The sequence below is a fragment of the Chiloscyllium plagiosum genome, chromosome 32 (genome assembly GCF_004010195.1).
Source record: "Chiloscyllium plagiosum isolate BGI_BamShark_2017 chromosome 32, ASM401019v2, whole genome shotgun sequence".
In the NCBI taxonomy this organism is placed as follows: domain Eukaryota; kingdom Metazoa; phylum Chordata; class Chondrichthyes; order Orectolobiformes; family Hemiscylliidae; genus Chiloscyllium; species Chiloscyllium plagiosum.
The window spans coordinates 37,427,803-37,442,587 of NC_057741.1; the positions used below are offsets into that span (position 1 = coordinate 37,427,803).

Sequence of the window (14,785 nt, forward strand, 5' to 3'; positions counted from 1 at the left end):
GGAGGCTGGTACAATTGCAACATTTAAGAGGCATTTGGATGGGTATATGAATAGGAAGGGTTTGGAGGGATATGGGCTGGGTGCTGGCAGGTGGGACTAGATTGGGTTGAGATATCTGGTCGGTATGGACAGGTTAGACCGAAGGGTCTGTTTCCATGCTGTACATCTCTATGATTCTATGACTCTAAGTGATAGCTGCGAAAGTAATTGTATGTTCTAGTTCAATTGCATTTGATGCTGATGTTATCTGAATCTATCATGGTGTTATGCAAAACATCTAATTGCATTTTTTTTTATCGTCACTGAAGGGTCACTGGATCCGAATCTGCTTCCTCCCCACAGATCCTGCTGAGCTTCTCCAGCAATTTCTGTTCTCGTTCCAGGTTCCCAGCATCTGCAGTTCTTCATTTTCTGGTCAATCAATCATGTCAGTTCAAACATCAGAGCAATGTGACTTCAGGTCAAGGGACATCATAGAGTCTAGGAGAAAGTGAGGACTGCAGATGCTGGAGATCAGGACTGAAAATGTGTTGCTGGAAAAGCGCAGCAGGTCAGGCAGCATCCAAGGAGCAGGAGGATCGACGTTTCGGGCATGAGCCCTTCTTCAGGAATGAATCATTCCTGAAGAAGGGCTCATGCCCGAAACGTCGATCCTCCTGCTCCTTGGATGCTGCCTGACCTGCTGCGCTTTTCCAGCAACACATTTTCAGCACATCATAGAGTCTAGGCAGGGCAAGGAGATTAGTGGAGGGCGGGGGAGCAGTATGTGGGGCTGTCAAGGATAGACTTTTACAGAGTGCAGACAGGCAGCTCTTATTAGGCTGATATAATTATGCAGAAAGTTAGCAAGAAACATATGATTAATTACCTCATTAATCAAACAACTCTAAAACATTAATCAGATACCCAAGGTTAATTGAGAACTGGAGATAAGCAAAATGTTGGATCTGTTATAGTTGGAGAACTAAACTCAATTCCAAACCTGTGCAGAGGAAACAAATTCAGGGATAGTTATTGTTCGAAAACAGCCAACACACCAAGAATCACTTGCGAGTGGAATCAACATCCATCCTTTTGATAAGCTTTGACATTTAGTTGTCATCATTCTCTTTATTTCAAAATCTGTGAGGTTGTATGAATCCATTTGAAATGACACATGACAGAGGATGCCATTCGGCCAATGTTGCTGTGAGATGTTTTGAGAGAGCTGCCCAATTATTGCCACTGCCCCAGTGTCCCTCTCTCGAAAGCACTGGAATAACTTTCAGGAACATTCGTTCACTGCACTGGAATTGAATATTAGGTATTTCTTGTTACGGGTGGTATAGCCAAAATCTCCTGCTCCGTGACCACTCCAAGACAAATTTCTACCTCGTTATCTGAGGGGAATTTCAACCCCCATGACAGGTGAGAGCAGATTCAGGGTTCACTGTTTCCGTGCTACATGACTCTATGACTCTAAAAGGCCATGTTTGCTGACACCAAGATGCAAGTGCGTTAGAACTAGGAGCAGGAGTAGGCCATTCAGCCCTTCAAGCTTTCCTTGCTGTTCAAACACTCATGGCTGATCTCATCTTGACCTCAACCCCACTTTCCTGCCCGCTCTCCATACCCCTTTAACCTATTACTGATTAAGCATCTGTCCATCTCCTCCTTAAATTTATTCATCGTCCCAGCATCCACCGCACTCGGGGGGGGGGGGGGGGTGAATTTCATAGATTCATGACCTTTGAGAGGAGTTGTTCCTCCTGTTTCTCTACAGATGCTGCCAGACCTGCTGAGTTTCTCCAACAATTTCTGTTTCTGTTTCTTTCTGTTTTAAATCTTCTATCCCTTATCTCAAATCTATGACCTCGTATTTTAGATTGCATCAAAATTGGATACATCTTCTCCACGTCTACTTTGCCAATCCTCTTTAACATTTTATATCCCTTGATTAGATGTCCTTTCAATCTTCTCAACTCACAGAGTAAAGGCATAAACTGCTCAATCTCTCCTCATAAGATGAGCATTGATATTTCTTATAAATGTTGTTACAAATACCAATTAATGTAACAATTTTAATGAACTAGTAAATCGGGTCAAGACATAAACTGTTAAACAAGGTACAACTTTTCTTTTTTACTGTTCAACACTCTGCCTAATATCATGTATATGCACAGCCAGTGCATGACTGTAAGCAGAAAGATTCACACTAAAACCCAGGACACCATCCTGACCCCACTTCACACAGACTGAGCACCAAGAAACAAATCTGCTCTCCAGATGCAGATTAGCCAATTTAATATTAAAATTAATGAGTCCAATTGTCACAAATTTGACAGATTTCATGGCTGCGGATTGGTTCTCGCAGAAACACTACAAATAAGGGGAGACAAGAGACATCAGATTTGTTGGGAGAGTGTTTTTGCAGCGCAGCTTGTAGGCTAAGAGCAGCAAAATCTTTCTCCCGTAACTCCTTGAGGTTTACCGCTCCGCAATACAATCTCTCCTCCATCAACCCATTATTTCTTTCTTTTCACAGTGATGCCCCCCTCCAGCATCATCCACACCTCCTTCCTTTTCTCTGAAAGTTCATATCTAATGTTTGTCTGTAGCCACAGCATTTTATGGCTGATCCAGATCAATTTCTGCTCAGTGAGTATCCTCAGGATACTGATACATGAGGGATTCAGTGACAGAAAGCCACTGAATGCCAAGGGAAGATGGTTCAATTCTCTCTTGTCGAAGATGGTCATTGCCTGGCAATTTGTGTTACTTGCTACGTATCAGCTCAAGTCAGAATGTTGTCCAGGTCTTGCTGCATATGAACAGGAGCTGATTGAGTACGTGAGGAGCTGGGAAAGGTGCTGAGCATTGTGCAATCATTGGTGAACATCTTGACTCTTGACCTTACTTTGTAGGGAAGGTCATTGGTGTAAAGCCGAAAGTGCTTGGCCTGAGGGTTTAAAGGGGTTATCATAAAGCATGCCAATGGTGGAGCAATTAACATCAAGGATAAGCAAAAGGTCAGAGTGGGAGGTGCACAGAAACCTCAAAGTGTGGGGATGGAGCAGGTGAAAGAGTGAGGGAGGAACGAGGCCTGAGAGGTTTGAAAAATATGGTTTGAATTTTAAAATACAGCAAAGTAGCAATGATTATTAATCCATCATTTTATAAATGATATACAACCTCCATCAGAAAATAATACACTTCAGTTACACATCCGTAGCACATGCATGTTTCTTTCATAGTGTGGCAGCCAAATTCAGCACAGTTCATTGCAGAGGAATTAATGATGGATGGCTGGATTATTGAAGGTGTGCACAAGGTGCAGTAAGTCTACTTAACCCTTGTATCTCAGCAGAACACAGAGAACATAAAGTACACACGCAGCCTGGAGGCTTCAAGGCTCTGTCATTTCGATGCAGCAGAAATCCTTTCGATAGTATAATCAGTGTGGTGTAACAGTTCCCAGATTGTTTTAGCAAAACTTCAAGCATTCCTTACCAACATTTGGTGAAGCATAGACTTCACCTAATGGGTTAGTCAATGCTATCAAAAACAAAGCCAACTGTTCATTCATCACACTGTCATGGAGGGAACTTTGCTCTGTCTCAAATAACCACCTTGCAAAAACTAATCTGCTTTTAAGGACTTTCAGATTCATTTGGAACACAAAAAAAGCTCAATGCAAAACACTATGATTTATAGAACAAGTCCAGGGTCCTAGTCTAATTAATTTGGGTAATAATAGTCCTTGCTCCATAGAGTAGGAACAGGTTTACAAACATGACTTTCTCACTACCTGTGTTGGCCAACATAGCATGACTGGAGTAGATGGGCTGGTATGTGTGGAACACTACATAAATGATCTCGGTTCACCCCAAGAGGGATTATTGGTTGATTCTTCATTGAGTCAAGATTAGAATAGTGCTGGAAAAGCACAGCAGGTCAGGCAGCATCTGAGAAGCAGGAAAACTGACATTTCAGGCATAAGCCCTTCAATTTTTCAATTTTTCTGCTCAAATGTTTGGCCACAGTAGACATCAAGCTTTCCTGTCATGTGATGAGCTGGGTGAGGCAAGGTAGAGTCAGTCAATGTAAAAGAGCTGGAGAAAGGTGGTCCATAAGACACAGGAGCAAAAGGAGGCCATTCAGCCCATCAAGTCTGTTCCATGACTCAATGAAATCATAGCCAATCTGATCATCGTCAACTCCTGTCTGTCCTCCATAACCCTTGATACACTGACAGACTAAAAGTCAGAAAAAATCTACTTGGCCTTCAATATTCTAAATGATCCAATCCCAGGCAGCCCTCCGCAGTAATGAATACCATAGATTCACCATGGCCCGAGAAAAAATTCCTCCTTATCTGCCGGAAATGGGTAACCCCTTACTCTGAGATTGCGCCCTCTCATTTGAGATTCTCCCACAAGGGGAAACAACCTTTTGGCATCTACTCTGTCAAGTCTCCCTGAGAATCTTGTATGTTTCAGTCTTCTAAGCTCCGATGAGTAACGACCCATATACTCAATCCCTCTTCATAAGACATTCCCACTACACCCTGAATCAACCGAGTGAACCTTCACTGGACTGTCTCCAACAACACTATACCTTTCTTAATGGTTTTATGGAAATGTGGTCATGATAATGGCAGGAGTATTGTTAAATCAGAGCGTTAAAACAAGGGATCAGTACTGTGCAGAAATGGAGAAACATTTCCCATTGGTGGAATCGTTCAGAACCAGAACATTTGGATTTCAAGTGAATGGCAAAAGTACCTGCAGTGGCATGAGGTAAATATTTTCAAGTAGCGAATGGTTAGACATTGGAAGACACTGCCTGAGAGTCTGGGGCAAGCAGTGGTTAGGATCTGGAATGGACTGATTGAGAGTGTGGGGCAGGCAGTGATTAGGGTCTGTAATAGACCGTCTGAGAGTGTGGGGGAGGCAGTGGTTAGCGTCTGGGATGGACTGTCTGAGAGTGTGGGTGAGGCAGTGGTTAGGGTCTGGAATGGACTGAGAGTGTGGGAGGCAGTGGTTAGGGTCTGGGATGGACTGTCTGAGAGTGGGGGGGAGGCAGTGGTTAGGGTCTGGGATGGACTGTCTGAGAGTATGGGTGAGGCAGTGGTTAGGGTCTGGGATGGACTGTCTGAGAGTGTGGGGCCGGCAGTGGTTAGGGTCTGGGATGGACTGTCTGAGAGTGTGGGGCAGGCAGTGGTTAGGGTCTGGGATGGACTGTCTGAGAGTGTGGGGGAGGCAGTGGTTAGGCTCCGGAATGGACTGTCTGAGAGTGTGGGGCAGGCAGTGGTTAGGGTCTGGGATGGACTGTCTGAGAGTGTGGGGGAGGCAGTGGTTAGGGTCTGGGATGGACTGTCTGAGAGTGTGGGGGAGGCAGTGGTTAGGGTCTGGGATGGACTGTCTGAGAGTGTGGGGCAGGCAGTGGTTAGGGTCTGGGATGGACTGTCTGAGAGTGTGGGGCAGGCAGTGGTTAGGGTCTGGGATGGACTGTCTGAGAGTGTGGGGCAGGCAGTGGTTAGGGTCTGGGATGGACTGTCTGAGAGTGTGGGGCAGGCAGTGGTTAGGGTCTGGGATGGACTGTCTGAGAGTGTGGGGCAGGCAGTGGTTAGGGTCTGGGATGGACTGTCTGAGAGTGTGGGGCAGGCAGTGGTTAGGGTCTGGGATGGACTGTCTGAGAGTGTGGGGCAGGCAGTGGTTAGGGTCTGGGATGGACTGTCTGAGAGTGTGGGGCAGGCAGTGGTTAGGGTCTGGGATGGACTGTCTGAGAGTGTGGGGCAGGCAGTGGTTAGGGTCTGGGATGGACTGTCTGAGAGTGTGGGGCAGGCAGTGGTTAGGGTCTGGGATGGACTGTCTGAGAGTGTGGGGCAGGCAGTGGTTAGGGTCTGGGATGGACTGTCTGAGAGTGTGGGGCAGGCAGTGGTTAGGGTCTGGGATGGACTGTCTGAGAGTGTGGGGCAGGCAGTGGTTAGGGTCTGGGATGGACTGTCTGAGAGTGTGGGGCAGGCAGTGGTTAGGGTCTGGGATGGACTGTCTGAGAGTGTGGGGCAGGCAGTGGTTAGGGTCTGGGATGGACTGTCTGAGAGTGTGGGGCAGGCAGTGGTTAGGGTCTGGGATGGACTGTCTGAGAGTGTGGGGCAGGCAGTGGTTAGGGTCTGGGATGGACTGTCTGAGAGTGTGGGGCAGGCAGTGGTTAGGGTCTGGGATGGACTGTCTGAGAGTGTGGGGCAGGCAGTGGTTAGGGTCTGGGATGGACTGTCTGAGAGTGTGGGGCAGGCAGCCCGCCGAAGCGCAACCCACCCATACTCCTACATTTACCCCTTTAACCTAACACTATGGGCAATATAGCATGGCCAATTCACCTGACCCGCACATCTTTGGACTGTGGGAGGAAACCGGAGCACCCGGAGGAAACCCACGCAGACACGGGGAGAATGTGCAAACTCCACACAGTCAGTCGCCTGAGTCGGGAATTGAACCCGGGTCTCTGGCGCTGTGAGGCAGCAGTGCTAACCACTGTGCCACCCTGCCGCCCACAGTGCTTAGGGTCTGGAATGGCCTGTCTTAGAGCGTGGGGCAGGCAGTGGTTAGGGTCTGGGATGGACTGTCTGAGAGTGTGGGGCAGGCAGTGGTTAGGGTCTGGAATGGACTGTCTGAGAGTGTCGGGATAGGTCGAATCAGTTGTGAATTTCGAAAAGTATTGAAGTAAATACTGGAAGATCAAAAGATTTTCACGGCAACAGAGGAGGGGCTGGGCAGGAGGACTAGTCATGTAACTCTTAGAGGGTTAGCATGTGAAAAAATAAGTTAAATGGCCTCTTTTGTGCTATAATCTTTCTACAATTCTATAAAAGGATACAATGCTGACAGCTTAAAACCTATATTGTGGTATTAGTCTGAGTGTTTAATGCCAGCTGTACTTGTTTTGGGTGGATTGGATGATTGTGTGTTTATAAAGGTACAGACAGACTGACAGTTTCCAGTTTGTAGTTTGAGAACAGGAAGTCGTTCATCAAGTTAAAGTGTAATAAATCATTTCTTGAAGTTATTTACATAACAAGCTGGTGTACATTTAAAAAAAATGAATGGACTGTACCTATTTAAAAAAGAAAGCTTACATTGCTTACTCATATCTCTGTTCAGTATCACAAACCACCAGGGACAGTGTGGCTGGGACTGAGTCCCATTTACAACACTGTGGGATCTTTCATCCAGAACGTGTCTAACAATCTTCCCTCCTCCTCTAGGATTCGCTGATCCAATAGTTATTTTTACTTGGAATGTGGGTGCAGGACTGGAAGGGTGCAATGATTGGAGGAAAGAAAAGTGGGATACATTTTCTGCTACTCGCTTGCAAATTAATGGTTTACGGAAATATCACCTCCCCCATCCACCAGTAACCCCTTCAATCATCGGACTTTTTATTTAAAAACATACACTGAAGTCAGAAACCTGTCCATTGTTTGGCCAGCCCTTTGTAATGAAGTGATTCAGGCACAGCCAGCATATTGCCTTTGTAGTGGTGGAAATAAACGTGATGTTGCTAAAGTTTAACTCCCTCCCGCAATTAATCAACACGGCAATGTATAATGAGAGCTGCAGTACCATTTGGGCACAGTTCCAAACACTCACCAAGGGCTGTGCTGTTTCAAGGATGCAGAGCATAGAAATATGGTCCGAGCATTAAATAACTTCACACATTGAATTACATGGAATACACGGCACCAAAACTGGCCATTCGGTCCACTCCATCCTTACTGCTATTTAAATACTGCACAGGTTTCCAGTCATTCCATCACACCTGCCTCAGTGTTTCAGTCTCTTTTTCTCACATTTGCTCAGCTCGGTTTCCTTCTCAAAACCAAAAGCGTCTGAGCTATCTGTCTCAAGCAATAAAAATAAATGATGCGGGAAATGCTCAGCAGTTCTGACAGTATCTGCGGCAAACAGAAGGCAATGAATATAAACAAGGTGAAAGAGAGAAATCGACACACCACGAGAGAGAAATCCTTCAAGGTGGTCATTTCCAGATGAGAAATGGCAGTGAATTAGATGCTAAAGGTCAAGCAAAGTAAGGCATACGCAGGAAATGTGAAATGCAGACAAGAACGCGCTAGAAAGCCTTCACAGATCTGCTAGCATCGGAGTTTTTCCAACACTTACTGTCTTCATTTCAGATTTCCAGCATCCGCAGTATTTTGTTTTGTAAATCCCAGTGCTTTGTGAGCTTTTTTAATTGCTTTGTTGATTTGCGATGCTGCTTTTAATGATCTGTTCACCTGTATCCCCAGACCATTTTAGAAAAGCAATCTATTCATGCTGCCTACTTAATCCCGGCACAGTACAGTTACTACTGGGTTTTAATTAGCATGGTACGTTTTTATTGGGGAGGAGGAAGAGGAAAGTCATCACCCAGTTATCTGGTTCTGTGCTGAACAGTGTAAGTACTGATCCTTCCCAATGGGAACCCATTGGGAACCCAGTAGTTCTTTCATTGCCCTCCTGCTTGCCAGAATCACAGCCTCTAGTATGAAAATGCCAAAACAAATTATATTTCTGTAGTGTCTTCCATCACATCAGATTGCACCAGCTGGCTTTATAGACATGTGAATACTACTCATGTAGGAAATGCACAGTGTTTTTTCTATTAGGAAGCTCTCACAAAATGCCAATCCTAATTCAATTCTTGAAAAATTCCACTTCAATCTCTTCGTTACTGAGTTGCCACTCGACAGGTAGGAAGCCATCAAAACTCCCTGGGATAGCTCAACTGTCACACTCGAGTTTTGTTGGAGGCAGTTCAGAGAAGGTTCACGAGGATGAACTCCAGTATAGAGGGATTGTCTTATGAGTAAAGATTAAACAGGGTGGAATTCTACTTGCTGGAGTTTAGAAGAACGAGAGGCGATTTCATAGAAACATGTAAGATTCAGAAGGGGCTTGATAGGGGAAATGCAGGGAGAATGTTACCCTGGATGGAAGAGCCTACAACTTCAGGGCATGGTCTCAGAATAAAGGGGCACCAATTTAAGACTGAGATGAGGAGGAATTTCATTTCTCAGAGGGGTGTGTCCTTGCTGCAGAGAGCTGTTGCAGGGTCGGGGGGAGTGGGTTCCTTGTGTATATTTATAGCTAAGATAGATTCTTGATCAGTCCAGGAAATCAGGGGTTACATGGAAAAGACAGGAAAGTGGGCATGAGGAGTGCCAGATCAGCCATGATTCTATAGAATCGCACAGCAGGCTTGAGGGGCTGAATGGCCTTGCCTGGTCTTATTTCTTATGGTTTTATGGTCTTATTATCTTAAAATATCTTCGGCCAATTTTCCCTCCTTTCCATACCTGGTTAACTTTAGGTTTGGTTTATTTGCCATGTTTCAATATTTTTTGAAAGTGCGTTATATGTCAAGAGTTATTAATAGAAATTCATGAACATAGGAACAGGAGTAGGCCATTCAGCCCATTAAGCCTGCCCCACCATTCTAGACCTTTGACCATCCCTCACTGCCATTTGTCCCCACTATCTCCATATCTCTTCATGTTATTGGTTTCCAAAAACCTAGTGATGTTTGTCTTGAACCTGCTCAATGATTCAGCTTCCAATACCCAATGTGGCAGAGAATTCCAAAGTTTCACCACCCTCTGAGTGGAGAGATTTTTCCTCATTTCAGTCTTAAATGGCCTGCCCTTAATCCTGAGAGTAGTGATTTGAATGAGGTTGGCCAAGTGGATCTCATTGAGTATGAGTTCTATGATTGGGGTTGTTAAACTGGGCCAATCAGGGAGCCCTGGCTGACAGATATAAACAGGAGTTTCCCCTGGAGTTGTTCAGGGAGAGGTGGGTGCCACGGGAAGTGGAGTGCATTATTTCCCCCTCCAACTCTATTTTGATTTAGTCCCTACCCTCCCCTTCACTGTTTTGATCACACAGCACTGCCCCTTGATGTGAAGGGTAGTGTTTGTCACTGGCCACCCGGGTGTTTTCCTATCTTCCCGGTGGTGGAAATTGAATAAAGATTCGTGCACTTTGTGTCTTCCACTGTGTCTCACACCTGCACACACACACACCATGGGTGCTGGTGATAAAATAAGCACTACCGCACTTAGGTGGTAGTGTAAAAAAAAAAATTATAAATAGGGATTCACACAGCACTAAAGAAAAAAAAAATTAAACAGGAGTTTCCCCTGGAGTTGTTCAGGGAGAGGTGGGTGCCACGGGAAGTGGAGTGCATTATTTCCCCCTCCAACTCTATTTTGATTTAGTCCCTACCCTCCCCTTCACTGTTTGATCACACAGCATTGCCCTTCGATGTGAAGGGCACTGCTTGTCACTGGCCACTCGGGTGTTTTCCTATCTTCCTGGTGGTGGAAATTGAATAAAGATTCGTGCACTTTGCATCTTCCACTGTGTCTCACACGTATACACACACACCATGGGTGCTGGGGAAAAAATAAGCACTACCGCACTTAGGTGGTAGTGTGGGGGTTAAATTAGAAAATAAAAAAAAACGGAGAGAAGGGCACTGCTTGTCAAAGAGAAAAGAAAATAAACAGGAGTTTCAAGGTTCTCCTCACTCTAGGGACTACTCTGAACTGGTCAGAGTCCATGTAAATAATGGGTGACTTGGTAATGGGATACTAGCCTCTGCACAGTTATTTTACTGAGATTATACTCTGGACAATCATATCTCACTGCCCAAGTGTCAGCCTTTTCTGAAGGGACAATTTTCAGGATTTGTTCTGATTAATGGTCACAGACCTGAACATTAACTTGGTAGTTTCCAGGTATTGGGAGAAAGTGAGGACTGCAGATGCTGGAGACCAGAGTTGAAAAATGTGGTGCTGGAAAAACACAGCAGGCCAGGCAGCATCCGAGGAGCAGGAGAATCGACGTTTCGGGCATAAGCCCTTCTTCAGTTTCCAGGTATTTCCTGTTTTTATTCTGTTTGCAAACTTGACTTGGCCACAGTTCAGGTTCTGTCACATTTTCAGTCTCATTTTCACAGGGTTAACCACACCACAGTGAGTAGCACCTGATCTTGAAGACAGTAAGTTATGGCCTCAAGACCTAATCCAGAAAATGTGAGCACAAAATTATGACACACACTCCATTGTAATTCCAAAGGAACACTGTCAAAAAGTCCCTCTTCCATTTGAGATGTTAAACTGAGGCCTGATATGTCCTGTCAGATGTGCATTGAAGATCCCTTGATGCTATGGAAACCAGTTTCCCCTGGTGTCCATGAATTAACTTTAATCAATTGTTGAGGTGTTGGTCACCACACTATGGGAAGGATGTGACTGCATGGGAGAGAGTGCAGTGGACATTCACCAGAGTGCTGTTTGGACTGGAGAGTTACAAAGAGAGACTAGACAGATGTTTTTTTTTCCTCAGAGTGGAGAAGGCTGAGGGGAGACTTGATCGGGGTTTACAGAGCTCTGAGTGAGGGAAGACAGTGAAAACTTTTTTCCCCTTGGTAGAGGGGAGCATAGTTTCACGGTAAGGAGCGGGAAGGTAAGAGGGGATTTGAGGAAAATCACTCAATCAGGAACTCTACGTCTAAAACGGTGGAAGAGGCTTAAAAGCTCAAAATCTTTAAGAATCTTTTAGATGAGCTTTTGAAATCCCTTACTATACAAAATTCCAGGAAAAGTGTGGGAAATGGGATCACAATAAAAAGATGGTTGATGGCTGGCATGGACATGATGGGCCAAAGGGCCTCTTTCTTTGCTGTAAAAACTCTTTGACTCCATGAATTCAATAATCATTAATTGAGCCAACATTTTAACCACATATTTCTGGTTTTCAGTTTGAAAATCTTTTCTAAGTAATTCCTTGATTCAGTGGTACCTCAAAATACTTATGGCTCAATGCTATTTAATTTAATTTCTTCTGATTATTCTTGTTTTAAAAGACCGAATGGTTTAACTTCAACAGAAATTGGAATGTTATTTTTCTACAAGAATTGAAGGTCTGAGTCTGTGGTGAAGACTCAGGAAGCTTTCAGGGTCAAACACCTTTGCTGATAAACATGCTGACTCTGTTTGCAGGTCTCCTTACCTGCATTCCTGTAACAGGGAGTCTCTCTGCCATTGAAGCAAAGGATGAAGTCCTCAGTTTTCTGTGGAAGTGGTGACTTTTTTCTTGAATCTGCACAAGTAAACCAAGAGGTAGGAACATGTTTAAAAACCTTTTATCAGCATGAATTGTAAAATTCAGACATTTGGACATTGTGCAATAACAACATTATGTTAAAGCACTCTTCTCATTATTAGAACAGAGCAAATGTTCCTGTGGTTCACAAAACCATCAAGAGTTTAGGTCTAGCAACTAAAGAGAAATTGTTTCCAATGACTGTAGAGTAGAATACCAGGGAAGAAAGATTTAAGTGTCTATTTAATTCACTCATTCATCGCCTATGCCAGCATTAAACGGCCATCCGTTGAGAAGGCTGGGTGAGCTACTGTACAGACTCATACAGCCATACAGCACAGGAACAGATCCTTCAGTCCAACCAGTCCATGCAAACATAATCCGAAACTAAACTAGTCCTACCTGCCTGCTCCTGGCCCATATCCCCCCAAACCTTTCCTAGTCATGTTCTTATCCAAATGTCTTTTAAACATTGCAATTATGTCCACATCCAGCACTTCCTCAGGATGTTCATTCCACACATGGACCACCCTCTGTCTAAAAACATTGTCTCTCATGTCTTTTTAAATCTCTCTCCTCTCACCTTAAAAATAGGCGCCCTAGTCTTGTAATCCTCCATCCCAGGGAAAAGACAACTACCATGAACTCTATCTATACCTCTCATTATTTTATAAACTTCTATCAGGTCTCCTCTCAACCTCCTACACTCCAGTGAACAAGATGCTAGCCTATCCAGCCTTTTGTTTTATCTCAAACCTTCCATACCTAGTAACATCCTGGTAGATCTCTTCTGAATCCTTTTCAGCTTAATAGTGTTCTTCCTATAACAGGGGGAACAAAACTGGACACAGTATTCCAGAAGAGGCCTCGCCAATGTCCTGTACAACCTCAACATGACATCCCAACTCCTATACTCAAAGGACTGAGTAAGTGAACCACTGCAGTCCACATGCAGTCCACAAACTACCTTGTCTATTTACCCTACCCATGCCCCCTCATGATTTTACAAATCTCTATAAAGTCACCACTCAGCCTCTGATGCCGAGACCCATAATTCCATTAGAGAGGGAAAAGAACAATGATACATTTCCAAGTCAGGATGGTGAGTGGTTTGGAGGGGAACCTGCAGGGGATTGGTGCTCCCATGTATCTGCTGCTCTTGCCCTTCTAGTTGCAAGTGGTCATTGGTTTGGAAGGTACTGGCTAAGGATCTTTGGTGAACTTCTGCTGTGTATCTTGCTATTGAGCATTGGTGGTGGAGGGAGTGGATGCTTGTGGATGTGGTACCAGCCAAGTGGGCTGCTTTATTCTGGGTGGTGTCAAGCTTCTTGAGTGTTGTTGGAGCAGATTTCAAAAGCAGAAGTGATGGGAGGAAACATTTTTACACATAATAAGTAAATAGGATTTGGAATGCATTTCCTAATTGAGTGGTGTATACAAATTCAAAGGTGGGTGGGATGCTCTTCAGAGGGTCAGTGTGGGCTCGATGGGTCAAATAGCCTGCTTCCACATTGAAGGGAGCTATAATTCTATGATTTTAGTCTTTAAAAGGAAATTGGAAAAGTATTTTGAAGAGAAAGGAATTGCAGGGATATAGTGAAAGAACAGGGAAGGAGGACCAACTCCATTGCTCTTCATAACTGCCAGTGTGGACTTATTGGCTAAATTGCCCAACAGTGCCTAAGAACCGCCATTCATGACAAGGAAGCTGCTTGATTAGCACCTCACTGACAATTTTAAAGGTTCATTCCCTCCACCACTGAAGCTCAGTAGCAGCAGTGTGTACAAGATGCACTGCAGAAATTCACCAAAAGATCCTTGGATAGCACCTTCCAAACCCATGACCACTTTCATCTAGAAGGACAAGGGCAGCAGATGTTGGAACACCACCCCCTGCAAGTTCCCTCCAAGCCACTCACCATTCTGACTTGGAAATATATCCTTCAGTGTCGCTGGGTCAAAATCCTGGAATTCCCTCTCTAACAGCATTATGGGTTGACTCACAGCACATCGATTGTTGGTTTAAGGCAGCTCACTATCAGCTTCTCAAGGGCAATTAGGGATGGCCTCAACCAATAACAACAACAGTCCAGAAAAACAATTGGGCTGCTCTATCCTATGATGCTGTGGATGTAAAAGTCAGAAAGGAGGTTTCATTTATATTATGTCGCCTTCAATTGTTCAATTGCTTCAATCTTTACTGTGCATCATTCAGTTAGACTCAGGAGAAACACTGGGAAATCCTGCCTCGATTGCGTTTGTAATTAAGGGAAGGATTTCTCTTTGCCCAGAACCAGACAGTGAGCAAACTTTGTGTGTGTATTTCTGTGTGTGTGTATTTCTGTGAGCATGTGGTTCTGTGGGTTTGGGTGGATGGATGTGTTATAGAACATAGAACATAGAACAATACAGCACAGAACAGGCCCTTCGGCCCACGATGTTGTGCCGAACATTTGTCCTCGCTTAAGCACCCATCCATGTACCTATCCAATTGCCGCTTAAAGGTCACCAAAGATTCTGACTCTACCACTCCCACAGGCAGCGCATACCATGCCCCCACCACTCTCTGGGTAAAGAACCCACCCCTGACATCCCCCCTATACCTTCCACCCTTCACCTTAAATTTATGCCCC

General features: G+C 44.7%; 1 protein-coding gene across 3 annotated transcripts in view; it reads right to left on the bottom strand.

The window, feature by feature from the left end:
- Positions 1 to 14,785, bottom strand: part of stpg2 (sperm-tail PG-rich repeat containing 2) — a 338,448-nt gene that overhangs the window by 207,052 nt on the left and 116,611 nt on the right. For all 3 annotated transcript variants that reach the window (XR_006309111.1, XM_043674438.1, XM_043674437.1), the window contains one exon: positions 12,060 to 12,149. Coding sequence is in view for 2 of the 3 variants with exons in the window: in XM_043674438.1 (XP_043530373.1) it covers positions 12,060 to 12,149 (90 nt within the window). In the remaining variant the exon portion in view is untranslated. The remainder of the gene's footprint in view (positions 1 to 12,059; positions 12,150 to 14,785) is intronic.